This window comes from Lucilia sericata, unplaced genomic scaffold, assembly GCF_015586225.1.
Source record: "Lucilia sericata isolate MDLA Ls3-8-SP2 unplaced genomic scaffold, ASM1558622v1 Contig000267F_arrow, whole genome shotgun sequence".
Lineage (NCBI taxonomy): Eukaryota > Metazoa > Arthropoda > Insecta > Diptera > Calliphoridae > Lucilia > Lucilia sericata.
In genome coordinates, this window is record NW_023994292.1 from 298,725 (window position 1) to 314,076 (window position 15,352).

Genomic DNA, 15,352 nt, shown 5'->3' on the forward strand with positions numbered 1-15,352 from the left:
TAGTGTGAAATTATGCCCCATCATTACGAAATTCAGCAGTATCATTAAGACTTAATAAAACTAAATTTTGCAGATTTTTGGAGTGATACCAGAACATTTAACATATTTATGAGCTCAGAAACCCTTTTGGGGGGTACTGTTGTATGGGGGCTATGCGAAATAATAGACCGATTTTAACCATTTTCAATAGGCTTCATCCTTGGGTCAAGAAAAGATAATGAGGACAACCTGTAGCTTACGCACAATGTTTACATGTACACACAGACGGATAGAAAGAAGGACGGATGGACATGGCTAAATCGACTCGGAAACTGTTTCTGAGCCGATTGGTATACCTTAAGGTGTAGACCAACATCAGCACAAACGCATAATCCCCGCTATAGTGGTGAAGGGTATACTTAATTACACAGAGTGTGTACTAAAAGGGTTTAAGTAACCCAAAAGGTTTTTTGATATTTCGGAGATATAGAACGTTGGTCAGAAAGATCCTGAGATATAATAATTTCAGTTCTCAATCCAAATTAGACGACATCAGGATTACACAAAATCTGTACCTATTTTCTATAAGGATTTTATAAGAAACTTAATAATCACCACCCCTCATAATCTAACAAATATTTCTACTTATAATTTAATCACATTATACAAAATTTGTACCAGTTTTCGATCAGGATTTTATAAGAATATATTGCTCTAATGATCATCATCCCTAATAATCACACAAATATTTCAACTTCTCATTAGTAGCGTAATGACAAAGGATACTACCATGAATAGATTTTAATGCCTTTATGTTCGGATAAAATATATGTCACTAACTAGTATCTTGTTATAGGCTAAACAGGATATCCACACCAGAGTAGGCATGTCAAACAAGTGAAAAAATAAACAAAAGCAAAAGAAGTAAGAAAACTAAATAAATAAACTGCAAAGGAAACTAACAGAAATTAGGGGGAGTTTAGTATAACAACAAGTAAACTAAATGGTAGAAAAAATCAACATGGACATCAAATATTGACATTTGGTGTACCAAACCCTAAAAGTAAAGAAAAAGTTAAAGTTAAGTAGACGTACCTCAGTATAGAGAAATATAATAAATTAAATTACCTAAAGTCTTGATTTAAAGAGCCCACTACAAAATTTAATGAAACTGCTAAAGAAAGTAACAATTCAAAGGTAAATGAAATTTCTTCAATTTTGAGTCATGATGGTTTTCGACTTTAATTTAATTAGATTTTGGAGAACAAATTTAATTTGGTACAGGAAACTTTTTAACAGTTGAAAGGAAATATTTTTGTTTAATTTTATTTATTCCTTTAAAATACCCTACAGCGTAAATGTTGGTAAAATAATGGTGGCTGTCGACTGGAAAATGAAATGGTCAAAAGGTAATGAGATTTTTATAATTTAGGTAAACAATTTGAAATTACATAATTATGTAAAGACAATGTAGTAAGAAAAACGGAAAATATGGATAGAATAAGTATGGAGTTTTTCATTTAGATTTTATGAAAATTAATTTGGAAATGAAAATTAAATCGATAACGGAAGCGCAGGCAAGAGAGAAGCTGAACCTTATTTCATGACTAGAGCTTCCGACGTTGGATTGAAACTCTTCAGACATTGTTGGCTAGTTGGCAAAGAACCTTGGTTTTCATTCGTAACTTTACAACTTTCTATTAAATTAAAACATTTTAAAGTAAATCTTTAAATTCTGCCATTATTCACACAGTTTATTAATTACATTATGTACCTCCAGCAATTACAGCCAAGTCTTCCAAACTCACCAACCAACTTATCACACACGCACCTCTTCCTTCCACTTTTAAAGAAGAATATGCCAAAAGAGACAACCAAAAAAATCTTCACTTTTTTCTCAAAATATGTTCTATAAACAGCAACAACCTTTAGGCCTGTTTAATTTAACGCTTTCTGACAGGCATTCCACTGACAAGCAATGACAAAAAACAAACTGAACTCAGATAAAATTAACGTAATGGAAATCTGCGAGTCAAAATGTTTATCCAAGCAACAGTTCCTAGAATTTTCTAGCGAAGAAGAAACAATAAAACAAATAGATGAATGATTGACATTATTCACTAATACCACCTCATCTTGTTTCTTCTCATCCATCAGACGTTTGTTAGCAATATAATCAAAATCATTATGCTCGTTAGCTAGTAAGTCCCATGTTAAAGCTCAGCCTACAGGTCTGGAAGTCGTTAAGGTGGTTGTATATGGTGTGAATGAATGAACTTGTGTATGTTTATGGAGAAAAGGCAACAACTATGAAAATTAAATATAGCATGAGAAGCAAAAAACAATGAATCTTGGAAAAGGACCAAAAATAATCAAGCGCCAAGATAAAATGACAGTTACACAAATATCCTTCACGACATTTTGCACAGTAATTTTATAACATGATTAACGTTGATAAATCATAATGTTGAAAATATTACAATAGATTCATGCTTAATAATTGGTGTCGAAATCATAGTTTACGCGTAATTTTTAAGTGAGTCGATGTTGTGTAAAGGTAAGTATTTTAAAATACTTGTTTGACATCGGAATCTGAAATACATGTGTATGTTATAGACCTTTAAGTTATGTTTAAGGAGGACCACAAGATCAAAAGCTGATCTAAAGTGAGTCCTCAGAGAAATACAATTCTCCAGAATCATTGGCCTAAAATATCGTGTATATTCGTCGTTGCATTTACCTAAGATTTCAACAAACAAACTCACGGGATCACGCACCGACTTCAGCAGCACAGGCAAATGCGTATACTTAATATTTGTAACGTCAATAAATCATTAACACGTATACGTATAGGTGTCATTAATAAAAGCAATACAATTTTACAATGCCATTGTACATTGCAATGCAAAACTTTCCATTTGAAATTAAACAAGTAAGAAACTATTGTCGGGCATAGCCTACCATATGATAACCTACACCAATTGCGAATATTAAATGTTGTTTATTTTCAATAATAAAGCATTTATATTGAATCCTACATAAGATGCAAATGTACGGTTGTATGCTGACTAGGAGAAATAAAAAACCAATTTCAATCATTTTCAACAACCTTAGTTATTGAACCTAGAGAATAGTAGCTTATTCGTATCAGAAAGTGATAGTGAAACGACTGGTATACTTAAGGACAAACATTTTTCAGTATTACAAACGTCACCACATTGTGCCATGTCATATAAAAATTTCATCGTAATACTAGTATTTATCAGTTGTGGGCATTCAAGTCATTTTTGGAAAGGGACGTTGTATAGGGGCTAGGGTCAAATGAGCCCGATCATTACGAAAATCGACAGTGTTATTTAAAATTATATCAAACTTAATTATACTGATTTTTGGATATATAGTAATATATTCGTCGTAGTTATGAGCTAAAAGGCCCAAATCGGTAGATCCGGTTGTATGGGGGTTAGGGCAAAAATTGGTCCTATCCATATAAAATGTAATGTCGGGATTTATGTTTATATAAAATTTATTTGTGCCAAATTTATAAGTGAATTGTGGACATTCAAATCATTTTCTGAAGGGGATTTTGTATGGGGATAAGGGTCAAATAAGGCCCGACTATTATGAAAATCGACAGTGTTATTTACAATTATATCAAACTTACTTTTGCCGAATTTTGGAAAGGTAATAGTATATTTAATGTAGTTATGTGCTAAAAGTCCCAAATTGGAAGGTCCGGTTATATGGGGGCTAGGGCAAAACTTTTGTCGAACCTTATAAAATTAATGCCCGATCTTTACGAAAATCGCTAGAATTATTAAGGCTTATATGCCAATTTGTGTAGAGATAGTAGATCAATTAACTAGGCTAGGTGAAATAATGGACCTATATCAACCATTTTTAATAGCTTTCGTCTTTTGGAGAGAAGTAGCTCCCATTTCAAATTTCATCAAATTATCTCAAAAATTGCGACCTGTAGAGTACGCACAAATTTTACATAAATACACAGACGGACGGAGGGACGGACAGACGGACATAGCTTAATCGACTCAGGAAGTGATTCTGTGCCGATTGGTATACTTTAAGGTGGGTGTAGGAACAATATTTTTGGGTGTTACAAACATCAGCACAAGCGCATAATACCTCCCCATTATAGCGGTGTATATTAGTATAAAGTTTTTTTTGATATTATATGTTCACAATTTTTGTCCTTTATGACACGAACAGTTTACCAGGATATGAGCCTGAGAAAATTATCACCTTTTGAAATAAAAAGTGCCTGACTTTTATCACGTAGTGGTGTCCTTATGTGGTTATATTTCCATGACTTAAAAAATTGAGTGTAATTGAGTTGCATAATAAGTATTATATTACTTATACGACTACATGGCTTAAATGAATACTACAAAACTAAGCCATAAAAATTTAATAATTTGATTTCAGGATTTATCGTAATGTTTTCAATTCGAACAAAAATCTTTTTTACACATTTATTGTAAAGCCTTATTCTTCCATGTTTAGTTTAATCATTATTTTTAATGTTTGTAAAAGTAAATTTTAGCGCAATTCTATAACCAATACAAATCATTGTGCAATGTGTTCTTATTTTCATGTTTTATCTATGCATGTTAAGTATACAAAAAAGTAAAAACAAAAATGTTAGAATATGAAGCGATAGGAAGAAAATAAGAGCAAAGAAAAACAAGTAAGAAATTATAGTCGGGCGAGGCCGACATTTAATATAATACCCTACACCTGTTACAAAAATTAAATTTGATTAAAATTGAATTGATAAAGCATTGTAGTTGAATTGTACCTTGCCTCAGATATACTTAAGCCATTTATTGTTGAATAAAATTGTGGATATTTAAGTCAAATTTTGAAGAGGGCTTTGTATAGGTGCTATGGTCAATGGAGACCCTATAATTATAAATAGAGTCATCAAGGCTAGTATAGCACTTGGTTTTGCAGCTTTTTGTTGAAATACGAGTATATTAAACATAATTATGAATTTAAAAGCCCTATTCGTCGGGTTGGGGGCTAGGTGAAATAATGGACCGATGTTAACCATTTTCAATAGGCTTTGTCTCCGGTACTATAGCAGATCATATGCCATATTTCATTGAATTATCATCAAAATTGCGACCTGTAGTTTGATTACATCGTTTACAAGCCCTATTCAGGGGTTCAGTAGTATGGGGGCTAGGTGAAATAATGGACCGATATTAACCATTTTCAATAGACTTTGTCTCCGGTGCCATAGAAGATCATGTGCGAAATTTCATTGAATTATCATCAAAATTGCGACCTGTAGTTTAATTACAAGGTTTACAAGCCCTATTCAGGGGTTCAGTTGTATGGGGGCTAAGTGAAATAATTGACCGATGTTAACCATTTTCAATAGGCTTTGTCTCCGGTACTATAGAAGATCATATGCATTTCATTGAATTATCATCAAAATTGCAACCTGTAGTTTGATTACATCGTTTACAAGCCCTATTCAGGGGTTCAGTTGTATGGGGGCTAGGTGAAATAATTGACCGATGTTAACCATTTTCAATAGGCTTTGTCTCCGGTACTATAGAAGATCATATGCCATATTTCATTGAATTATCATCAAAATTGCGACCTGTAGTTTGATTACATCGTTTACAAGCCCTATTCAGGGGTTCAGTTGTATGGGGGCTAGGTGAAATAATGGACCGATGTTAACCATTTTCAATAGACTTTGTCTCCGGTGCCATAGAAGATCATGTGCGAAATTTCATTGAATTATCGTCAAAATTGCGACCTGTAGTTTAATTACAAAGTTTACAAGCCCTATTCAGGGGTTCAGTTGTATGGGGGCTAAGTGAAATAATTGACCGATGTTAACCATTTTCAATAGGCTTTGTCTCCGGTACTATAGAAGATCATATGCCATATTTCATTGAATTATCATCAAAATTGCAACCTGTAGTTTGATTACATCGTTTACAAGCCCTATTCAGGGGTTCAGTTGTATGGGGGCTAGGTGAAATAATTGACCGATGTTAACCATTTTCAATAGGCCTTGTTTCTGGGACAATAGAAGATCATGTACAAAATTATCTTCAAAATTGCGACCTGTAGTTTGATTACAAGGTTTACATGGATGGACAGACGGATTGGTATAGGACCAATATTATTGTGTGTTACAGACATCAGCACAAACCCAATATACCCTCCCCACTAAAGTGGTGTAGGGTATAAATATAATGACTTTAATTCTCCGGACGCATATGGTGGCTGTTTATTTAGTTGGTTATTTTTACTACAACGATTTTTGCAGAAATAACCATGTAAAGCAAAGTAAATTTTTAGTTGTTTTTGTTAAAATTTTATTTAGGTTGTTGATACAGTTTTTGTTATTGCTGTTTTTCTTTTTGTTGTTATTTTGTAGTTGTTTTATGGCAGGGCTTTGCTATTTTAACATAAATCCTCTTTCATAAAATTTCATTTTTTATACCCTCCACCACCATCAGTGGTGATAGAGGGTATATATAACTTTGTCATTCCGTGTGTAACACCAAGAAATATTCATCTGAGACCCAACAAAGTATATATATTCTGGGTCCTTATCAAATTCTGAGTCGATTTAGCTATGTCCGTCTGTCTGTCCGTCTGTCCGTCTGTCCGTCTGTCTGCCTAAAACACGCTCACGTTAAAACTAAGCAAAGGAAGTACACCAAATTCACCGAAAATATTCATTGTTGTCCTAAGCAGTTTGGTATTGAAAATGAGCAAAATCGGTTCATACCGGGAAAAGTTATGAATCAAAATTTAAAACAACCTCGAAAAAAATAAGCATTTTTTACACATTCGGATGCAATTTTCTCGAAAACTATGCAAGATAAATTCATGAAAATCACCATACATAAGTTTCTATACGAGAACTTGATCCCTGCTGAAAATTGCTAGAATTGGTCCACAATTTCATATACCTCCCATACAAAAGTACATATTCCCGGAAAATGGGTTTTTTGTTAATAACTTCCGTCACAATGTCGATATTTTCACAAAATTTCACAAATTAAAATCTTATGTCAATAGAATTCATTCAGAGAAACAATTTTCTGGATCGGTCCATAATTGGACATAGCTCCCATACAAGGTCCCCTCCCGAAAATCACTTAAACGCGCATAACGCATTACTTAATTAAGATATCCATATAAAATTCGGTACAAGTATTGCTTATCTTTACAGAAATATTACTGAGAAATTTTTTTCCGATCGGTCCATAATTGGTCATAGCTCCCATACAAGGTCCCCTCCCGAAAATCACTTAAACGCGTATAACTCATTACTTAATTAAGATATCCATATAAGATTTGGTACAAGTATTGCCTATCTATACAGAAATATTACTGAGAAATTTTTTTCCGATCGGTCCATAATTGGTCATAGCTCCCATACAAGGTCCCCTCCCGAAAATCACTTAAACGCGTATAACTCATTACTTAATTAAGATATCCATATAAAATTTGGTACAAGTATTGCTTATCTGTACAGAAATATTACTGAGAAATTTTTTTCCGATCGGTCCATAATTGGTCATAGCTCCCATACAAGGTCCCCTCCCGAAATTCACTTAAACGCACATAACTCATTACAAAATAAAGATATCCATATAAAATTTGGTAGAAGTATTGCCCGTATGCACAAAAATATTACTGTGAAATTTTTTTCCGATGGGTCCATAATTGGTCATAGCTCCTATACAAGGTCCCCTCCCGAAAATCACTTAAAACCACATAACTCATTAGTAAATGAACACATCCATATAAAATTTGGTACAAGTATTGCTCTTATATACAGAAATATTACTATGAAAGTTTTCTTGGATCGGTCCATAATTGGTCATAGCTCCCATACAAGGTCCCCTCCCGAAAATCACTTAAACGCGCATAACTCATTTCTAAAGTAAGATATCTATATAAAATTTGGTACAAGTACTGTTGTATGACTGAGAAATATTACTGAAAATTTTTTTTCCGATCGGTCCATAACTGGTCGTGGGTCCCATACAAGGTCCCCTCCCGAAAATCACTTAAAACCACATAACTCATTACGATGTATTTCGCGGAATAATTAGTTTCCTTCAAAATTTTAATTAAAAATAAAAACTAAGAAGTACTAAAGCCCTCCCGCCACGTCACGGCTTATTCTATGGGAGGGTAAATATGATATTTCACATATTCAAAGTCTGATGAGGAAAAAGTTAGTATTTATATTATTATAAACTAAGTCCAATTATAATGAGCATAACTACTCATATTGTTATTTTAATATTAAATTAATTTTTGGAATATATACCACTATATGGCAATTAATATACCGTCATGATGACTATAAATTGTTGGATACATTTTTACATTTACATGGTTCAATGGTATATTTGAAAAAACCCAATCAATCTGTGTTCCATGTTTTGTGGTTGCAGTTGTCGGTTTTAGGTGCGATACGAGTCCTCTTTGTGTCAATGTTCTCTCAGTAATACTATTTGGATCCGTTTTGCGACACTTATTAAAATCTCCTACAATAAGGATTTTGTCAATTTCTGTTGTAATATGTGTCTGCAATTGATCGATAGCTCGCTTCAAGAATAATCTAAAGAGGCCTTCAGCAAACGAGGGGCTCCTATATAAATTAATTATGTAATTGTTGTGATACCGGAAGGCTATGTATTGAAATGAGTATCCAAGAACATGATCCTCTTTAAATAATAAGTTTACGTTAGATATTTTATCAGTTTTTACATAAACTGATATCCCTTTCTTATTTCGGGACCTCTCTTCATGTTCAGCATTAAAACAGTCTAATTTGCTTAGCAATGAATATCCTTCCAATGATTGAATTTCTTCCGGAAATGTCCAAGTTTCTACTAAACATAAAATATCTGCTTCCATTATTGTGGGATCAGAAGATATATCCTTATGGTGTGCATTAAAGCTTTGAATATTTTGATAAAATAATTTTAGATTATATTCATCATCATTTACAAAGTTATGCTGAAGAGTAAGTGCTCGTTCTAATTGTAGTCGCTCTAACTCAATTTTTACTGGATCTGTCGTTTCAAATGGTTTTGGAGGAATAAAATTCCCTACAATATACAATCCAGAAATACTGGTAGCTCTACTACACGCTACATATAATGCAGCCCTGCTCATTCGGTTACGAGTATGAACAACCACTTTTGAATATGTTGCACCTTGGCTTTTATGGATAGTAATTCCTTCCGCTAAAACCAATGGAAATTGCTTTCGCTCAATTGAAATTTGTTCATTGCGCCTGAATTGGAAACTACGAACACATTTTTCAATAGGTGTCCAAAGTGATTCAGTTGGATGTGGTTTTGTCCTTCTTGCTTCCATACCTACATTTTCATCGGGGAATAGCATCCAAAGTGTAATAGGTTTGTGTGTTTCTTTATGGAACTCTATTTCCATTAAAATGCCGGTAGCTCCGTTAACAAGACCATCGCTTGTATTAATATTAATGGTCATCATGTATTTAGCGGAACATTTTAATTTTAGCTCTGTACACAATCCTTGTGTTTCCGATGTTTTCATTTTAATAACCACGTTTCTAATACGAGCTTTTTCCTCCGACGACAAAGATTCCGTTTTAATTAAATCAAAAGCTCTTGATTCATATTCCTCTTTTAAAATTTGGCCTAATTTTAATTCGTTGAATTGATCAGCCTCCAAATTTGACCAAAATAAGTGAATAGCTTCACTGGGAAATACAAAATTAGAATCTACAATTCTTGATTTTATTAGGCGCACTTCTTCGTCACTCATTTCACCCCTTGACATTGAATTCAAAGCTTCGGCAAATTTTCGATCTTCCCTTTGCCTCATAATTTCAGTGAGTTCATAAAATTTAAATTGGTTCCAAAGTAGATCTCCAACAATAACTCCATAAGGATTTGATGAGTTCGAGCTGAATATCCATTTGTCCCCAACAGGTGGTAGTTGTTTTAAATCTCCAAAAACTAAAATGGAAATTCCACCAAATCGCAATGTACTTTTGAAAATTTGCTTTAGTCGAGCATCAATATATCCCAACATTCTTGCTCCAACCATTGAAATTTCATCAATAATCAATAATTTCAAATCCAAAAGTAATGATGAGAGCGAATTAACTTTATCATTACTAAGTGGACGGATTTCTCCTGAGTACTGGTTAACTGGCAACGAAAATAACGAATGAAGAGTCGTTCCACCAATTCCAAAAGCAGCTTTCCCAGTAGGAGCACTTAGTATTACTTTGGGTAAATCAGGATTAGAGCCGGGAATAGAGTTAAATCTATTAGAAATTGATTGGTAAATAGTTTTTATCAATCTACTCTTTCCAACACCAGCTCCACCTCCGACATACTCACAAAACTTTACGTTCTGTACAACATTTAGTAATACATGATGTAGATATTTACGTTGCTTTGTGTTTAATGTCCTTACAGAAGACAATAGACTATCAGTACTTATTAAAGGTTGGAGTCTTATTAGTCGAACGATATCATTGCTCTCATCAGCGTTAATATAATCATCATTAATGTCAATAACATTTATATTTGCATCTAATTCAGGAACAGCTAGGGCTCTAAATTCGTCATCTAGCAGTTGGGTTACAGCTCTATTCTCTTCCAGGTTATCATCATCTACTATGTTTTCATTATGAATTTGTTGAAGAATTTCTTCGAGCTCTCCTTCTTTATATTTTTCAAAAACTGAGCGATTTCTTTCGATAACATCCTTAAGAACTCTGCAAGTTTCTTCGTTATCTTTATCCAAAATATCCTCCTTTTCATTTCTCCAAGGCATATATAACATTACCAATGCACGAAAATAATTTTCCCTGCTTTGATCAGCATTAAATGAGGGAAATCGTATTATTGCGGGGCTTTCTTTTTTATAGATATAACCAGACCCATCTCTAAGCTTAATGTAATTTTCATTTCCATCAGTATTATCATCATTGAAATCATTATTTTCATTGTAGTCATCTTCTTCTTCTTCTTGATGGCGTCGATTTCTTGATGGCCTTGATTTTGAAAACTTATAATAAGCCGCGAAATGAGCAAGACAATAATCTTCCATTTCGTTGGGACGTGCAATATAATGGTCAAAGAGATTTTTTTGAAAAACGTCTGTGGATTCTCCAGGAATATTTTCCAATTCTCTCCTAGACTTTAATATTCTAACACGTTTGTCCGGATGTAATGTATTAATATACACTTCGGAACTACTACATTGTGAAAGATGCATTCCCAAAATATTGTACGATGCTTCTTGGCCGGAAACTTCTGAAGCAGAAATAAATTTGTTGCCAATATGTTGAAGTCGCTGCTTAACCGTAAAATTCCCAGACCTTATTTCATCCATTGCCTCATTTAATAATCTCGAAACTCCTCTGTGCGACTTATTAATGTAATTAACAATATAAGATACACACGCATAGGCATCCAATATAAATTGTATATCTATATTAGCTCTTTGCATTGCTAAAATATTAGGATTGAAGGCATTAATTGAGCGATCTTTGAAAGATCTCTTTAGAAATATTTGGGGTTTTTTTAGTGATGATCTGATAGCTAAAATATAATCTTCAACATTTAAATTTATTCTGTTGTCATTTAAAAATTGTTCAAATGTTTGTAGATCATTTACCTCCGCCTCTGATAATTTGGCATTAAGAAGAATTTTAATTTTATTAAAATTGTCTTTATGTGTTTTCAATTCCATTTCATCTATGTTTTCAGGAAGTGGTAAAAGTATCTTCGTTTCAGACATAGGTGGATATGGTATATTAAATCTGCAAACTGATTGACCTCTTATCTCTCTTTGACAACTTCTGCTATGGTGATGCTCCTGGAATTGAATGTAAGGTGAAACTTCAGGTATATTCGAATCTGTTGAAATATATTTATCAATAAAGCTTACAACGGATGGAAAAGTATTTTCATCTGCCAAATTAACCGATGGTGCGTTTTGAAGCCAATATATCCCATGAACGTGTGGTGATCCTCTTTGCTGAAACTCAATCCTCCAATAAAATTTAATAACTTTATGGTCCCCAAAAACTCCACCGTTAGCTTTGAAGTGTTTAAAAAGATGGCGAATTCTTTGATCAAAATAACGAGAACATGTTATGGGATCTGTGCGGATAAGGTTGTATTTTTGTTGAGTGGTATAAAGCATAGCCTCTTCTTCGGTAATGTCTTTGCCTTCGACTACTTTTGCCAAAATTACTAATAACTCAGGCCAATGAGATTCTGCTGCGGAAAGTGTTATAAAAAAGGTTGGAAGTCCAAATTGTCGAATCATTGCCATTACTTTCCTTTTCTCTCCTTCCCAATGAGCTGGAGAAGACCTAATACCTTTAAGTATATGGTATCCTTCGTCGTGTTGTACCAGGTTATGTATGTAGTTATCGTCCAACATATCCCTGGCTGTGTGACGATTGGATCCAACCTTTTTGCGTAAACATGTTGAGATACTATTCTTAATTTTATATAATTCTAGTTTTTTGTAAGAATATAGTACCTTATCAACTCGAGCGCATCTCCTGTCATAGCGACGAATTTCAGACCTTATAACTTTGGCCACTGAAGCTTCACACACTCTTTTAATACCACAATATATAGTTGGAAATGATAACTCTTCGGCATCTTCATCCATGAGCATATCTAGTGGTCGCTTTCCTTCACCTGGAGCAATAGAAATTCTGCTTAATGGAATATTTTCCATGGGAATATTATCCAGCAGTGTTTCTTGAGGATTACATTCTTCAACTACATCTATTTCATTATTTGCACCTGTTAAATTTTGCACTAGTTCCCGATCTTCTATATTTGCTAAAAATTGAACTTCTTCAGATAATCCCACATTTTGTAACCATTCTTCAGCTATGGAAATTTTGTGTTTTTGATACAATTCTGTATTTACTAAATAGCGAATTGCTTCAAAAACTTTGGCGGGACGAATTGTTTCCGTCATAAAGCTATGATTATACTGCAATCGACGTTTTAGGTGAACCTGTATAACTTCCGTTTGATCAAATGTTCTCGGAAGGACATTTACTATACTGTCGACTTGAATAGGGACATTAACAACTGCGCCTCTGACAGCACACTGACGATTATATCCCAATGAAACGATTCTCATAAATGGGATTCTGGGTGCCACAAACCTTTCTTCCAAAGCGGTTAAGTTTTTTAATTGATCGGGAATTTCTGGAAATTGCAAACCGTTGCTTAAGCATATAGTGGGAACTTTTCCCCCCTTCACTATTTTGACGCATGTGTTGCAAAATTTATAGTTATTGTTTTCAGACGGAAATATTTCCGACAAGAAAAATACCTGTCGTAGGTTAATATAATTTAAAATGTTAAGGGAACTTACCTGATTCTGGAACCACAATCCTCCACAGCAAACGCACACCTCTGTCGGCCCTTTTTTCACGTTATTGTTAAATTCTGCTAGCATTCTGCTCGTATGACGATGAACATCTGCTGATAATATTTCCATTCTTGATTCTGGTGAAAGACGTTGTCTACTTTCCCTATTTCTCCGCGCCTGCCTTTCATTCTGAATTGTTCGATTTACAGGATTCATACGGTGTAATCTTACTCGAACATTTCGCATTTGATTAGAGACTTCCATACTAATTTGCGATAACATCCTTGATTCTCGCCTAGTAATAGTATTACGTCTCTGTTCTGCAGCGCGTAAAATGGGATTAGATCTTCTGGAAGTATGTGCGATGGCGTCCCTTTCCCGTTCCTTTTGGCGAAAAGCTGGTATTTTTCGATGTTGTGAATGTGCAATTGCATCTCGTGTACGTTCCATTTCTCGAAACTCTTGATTTTCCCTATGAATAGAATGTTCCATTGTATTCCTCTGCTGCTCCGTGGTTCGATACGTTGCATCCATGCGACGAGAAGAATGTGCAATCGCATCCCGTACACGTTCCACTTCACGATACTCTTCATTTTCCCGGTGTATAGCATGTTCCAATGTATTTCTCTGTTGCTCTATGGTATGAAAAGTGGGATCCATTCGACGAGAAGAATGTGCAATCGCATCCCGTACACGTTCTACTTCACGATACTCTTCATTTTCCCGGTGTATAGCATGTTCCAATGTATTTCTCTGTTGCTCTATGGTATGATAAGTGGGATCCATTCGACGAGAAGAATGTGCAATCGCATCCCGTACACGTTCTACTTCACGATACTCTTCATTTTCCCGGTGTATAGCATGTTCCAATGTATTTCTCTGTTGCTCTATGGTATGATAAGTGGGATCCATTCGACGAGAAGAATGTGCAATCGCATCCCGTACACGTTCCATTTCACGATACTGTTCATTTTCCCGGTGCATAGCATGTTCCAATGTATTTCTCTGTTGCTCTACTATATGATAAGTCGGATCCATGCGACGAGAAGAATGTGCAACTGCATCACGCACCCGCTCCATTTCACGATATTGTTCATTTTCCCGGTGAATAGAATGCTCTAAAGTATTTCTCTGCTGCTCCAATACATGATAAGTTCGATCCATGCGTCGGGAAGAATGCTCTTGAGAATCTCGTTCCCGTCCACTATTCCTATAGGATGATCCTGACCTTCTTAATGATCTTAAAATGCGGTCCCTTTGTCGTTCATTTTGACGATATTCCTCGTTTTGTCGCAATATAGCTCTCCTTTGAGATGTTCTCAGATTGTGGCTTTCTCTATTCCTTTCATAATAGTTGCTAACAGCCTCGCGTGCACGTTGTCTACGTTGTTCAGAAGACTGTTTTCGTAGTTTCGGCATATTTATTAATATAATGCTAAAAGAGATAATTAAATATAAATTAAAAATCAGTTTTAATATTACAGCGGATTATAAATGATTTGAAACGATGAAATAAATATGTACTTACCAATTTATATTGTAAATGGGTTATTTGTTTTTGTATATATTTAAAGTTTGCTCAAAATTCTTTTAAGTAATTTATCACTTGTTGTTATCTCGAAATTATATTTTCGACTAATCCGTTATATAATTTCGCATTTTCTTAAATACAAATGCAATGAAAATGTAGAAGTTACATTTTACAGGTAAAACTAATTATATCTTACCTAAATCTAAATAGACAAATTACCTGAATTTGACGCTACAGCCCGAAGGTCATTTAACGTTTAACAGGTAGGTCTTATTTAAATTTGCAATAGTTTTTATTACTTTTAATATACCTTAGGTATGGTTCTATATATGTACCTTAAGTAGGTAATTACCTCTCAAAAGGGACCAAAATAATAAAATAGTGTGTATTTTTCTATTGTATGTAGGTATGTGAAATGTG

At 34.2% G+C, this 15,352-nt stretch overlaps 1 protein-coding gene across 1 annotated transcript; it reads right to left on the reverse strand.

Moving 5' to 3' along the window:
* Positions 1-9,164: 9,164 nt before the first annotated feature.
* On the reverse strand, positions 9,165-14,820 carry LOC119602985. The gene is made up of 3 exons (XM_037954827.1): positions 13,405-14,820; positions 9,310-13,362; positions 9,165-9,239 (listed from the first exon to the last, which is right to left on the reverse strand). The coding sequence occupies exons 1-3, from the start codon at positions 14,818-14,820 to the stop codon at positions 9,165-9,167; spliced, it is 5,544 nt and encodes a 1,847-aa protein (XP_037810755.1).
* Positions 14,821-15,352: the final 532 nt, after the last annotated feature.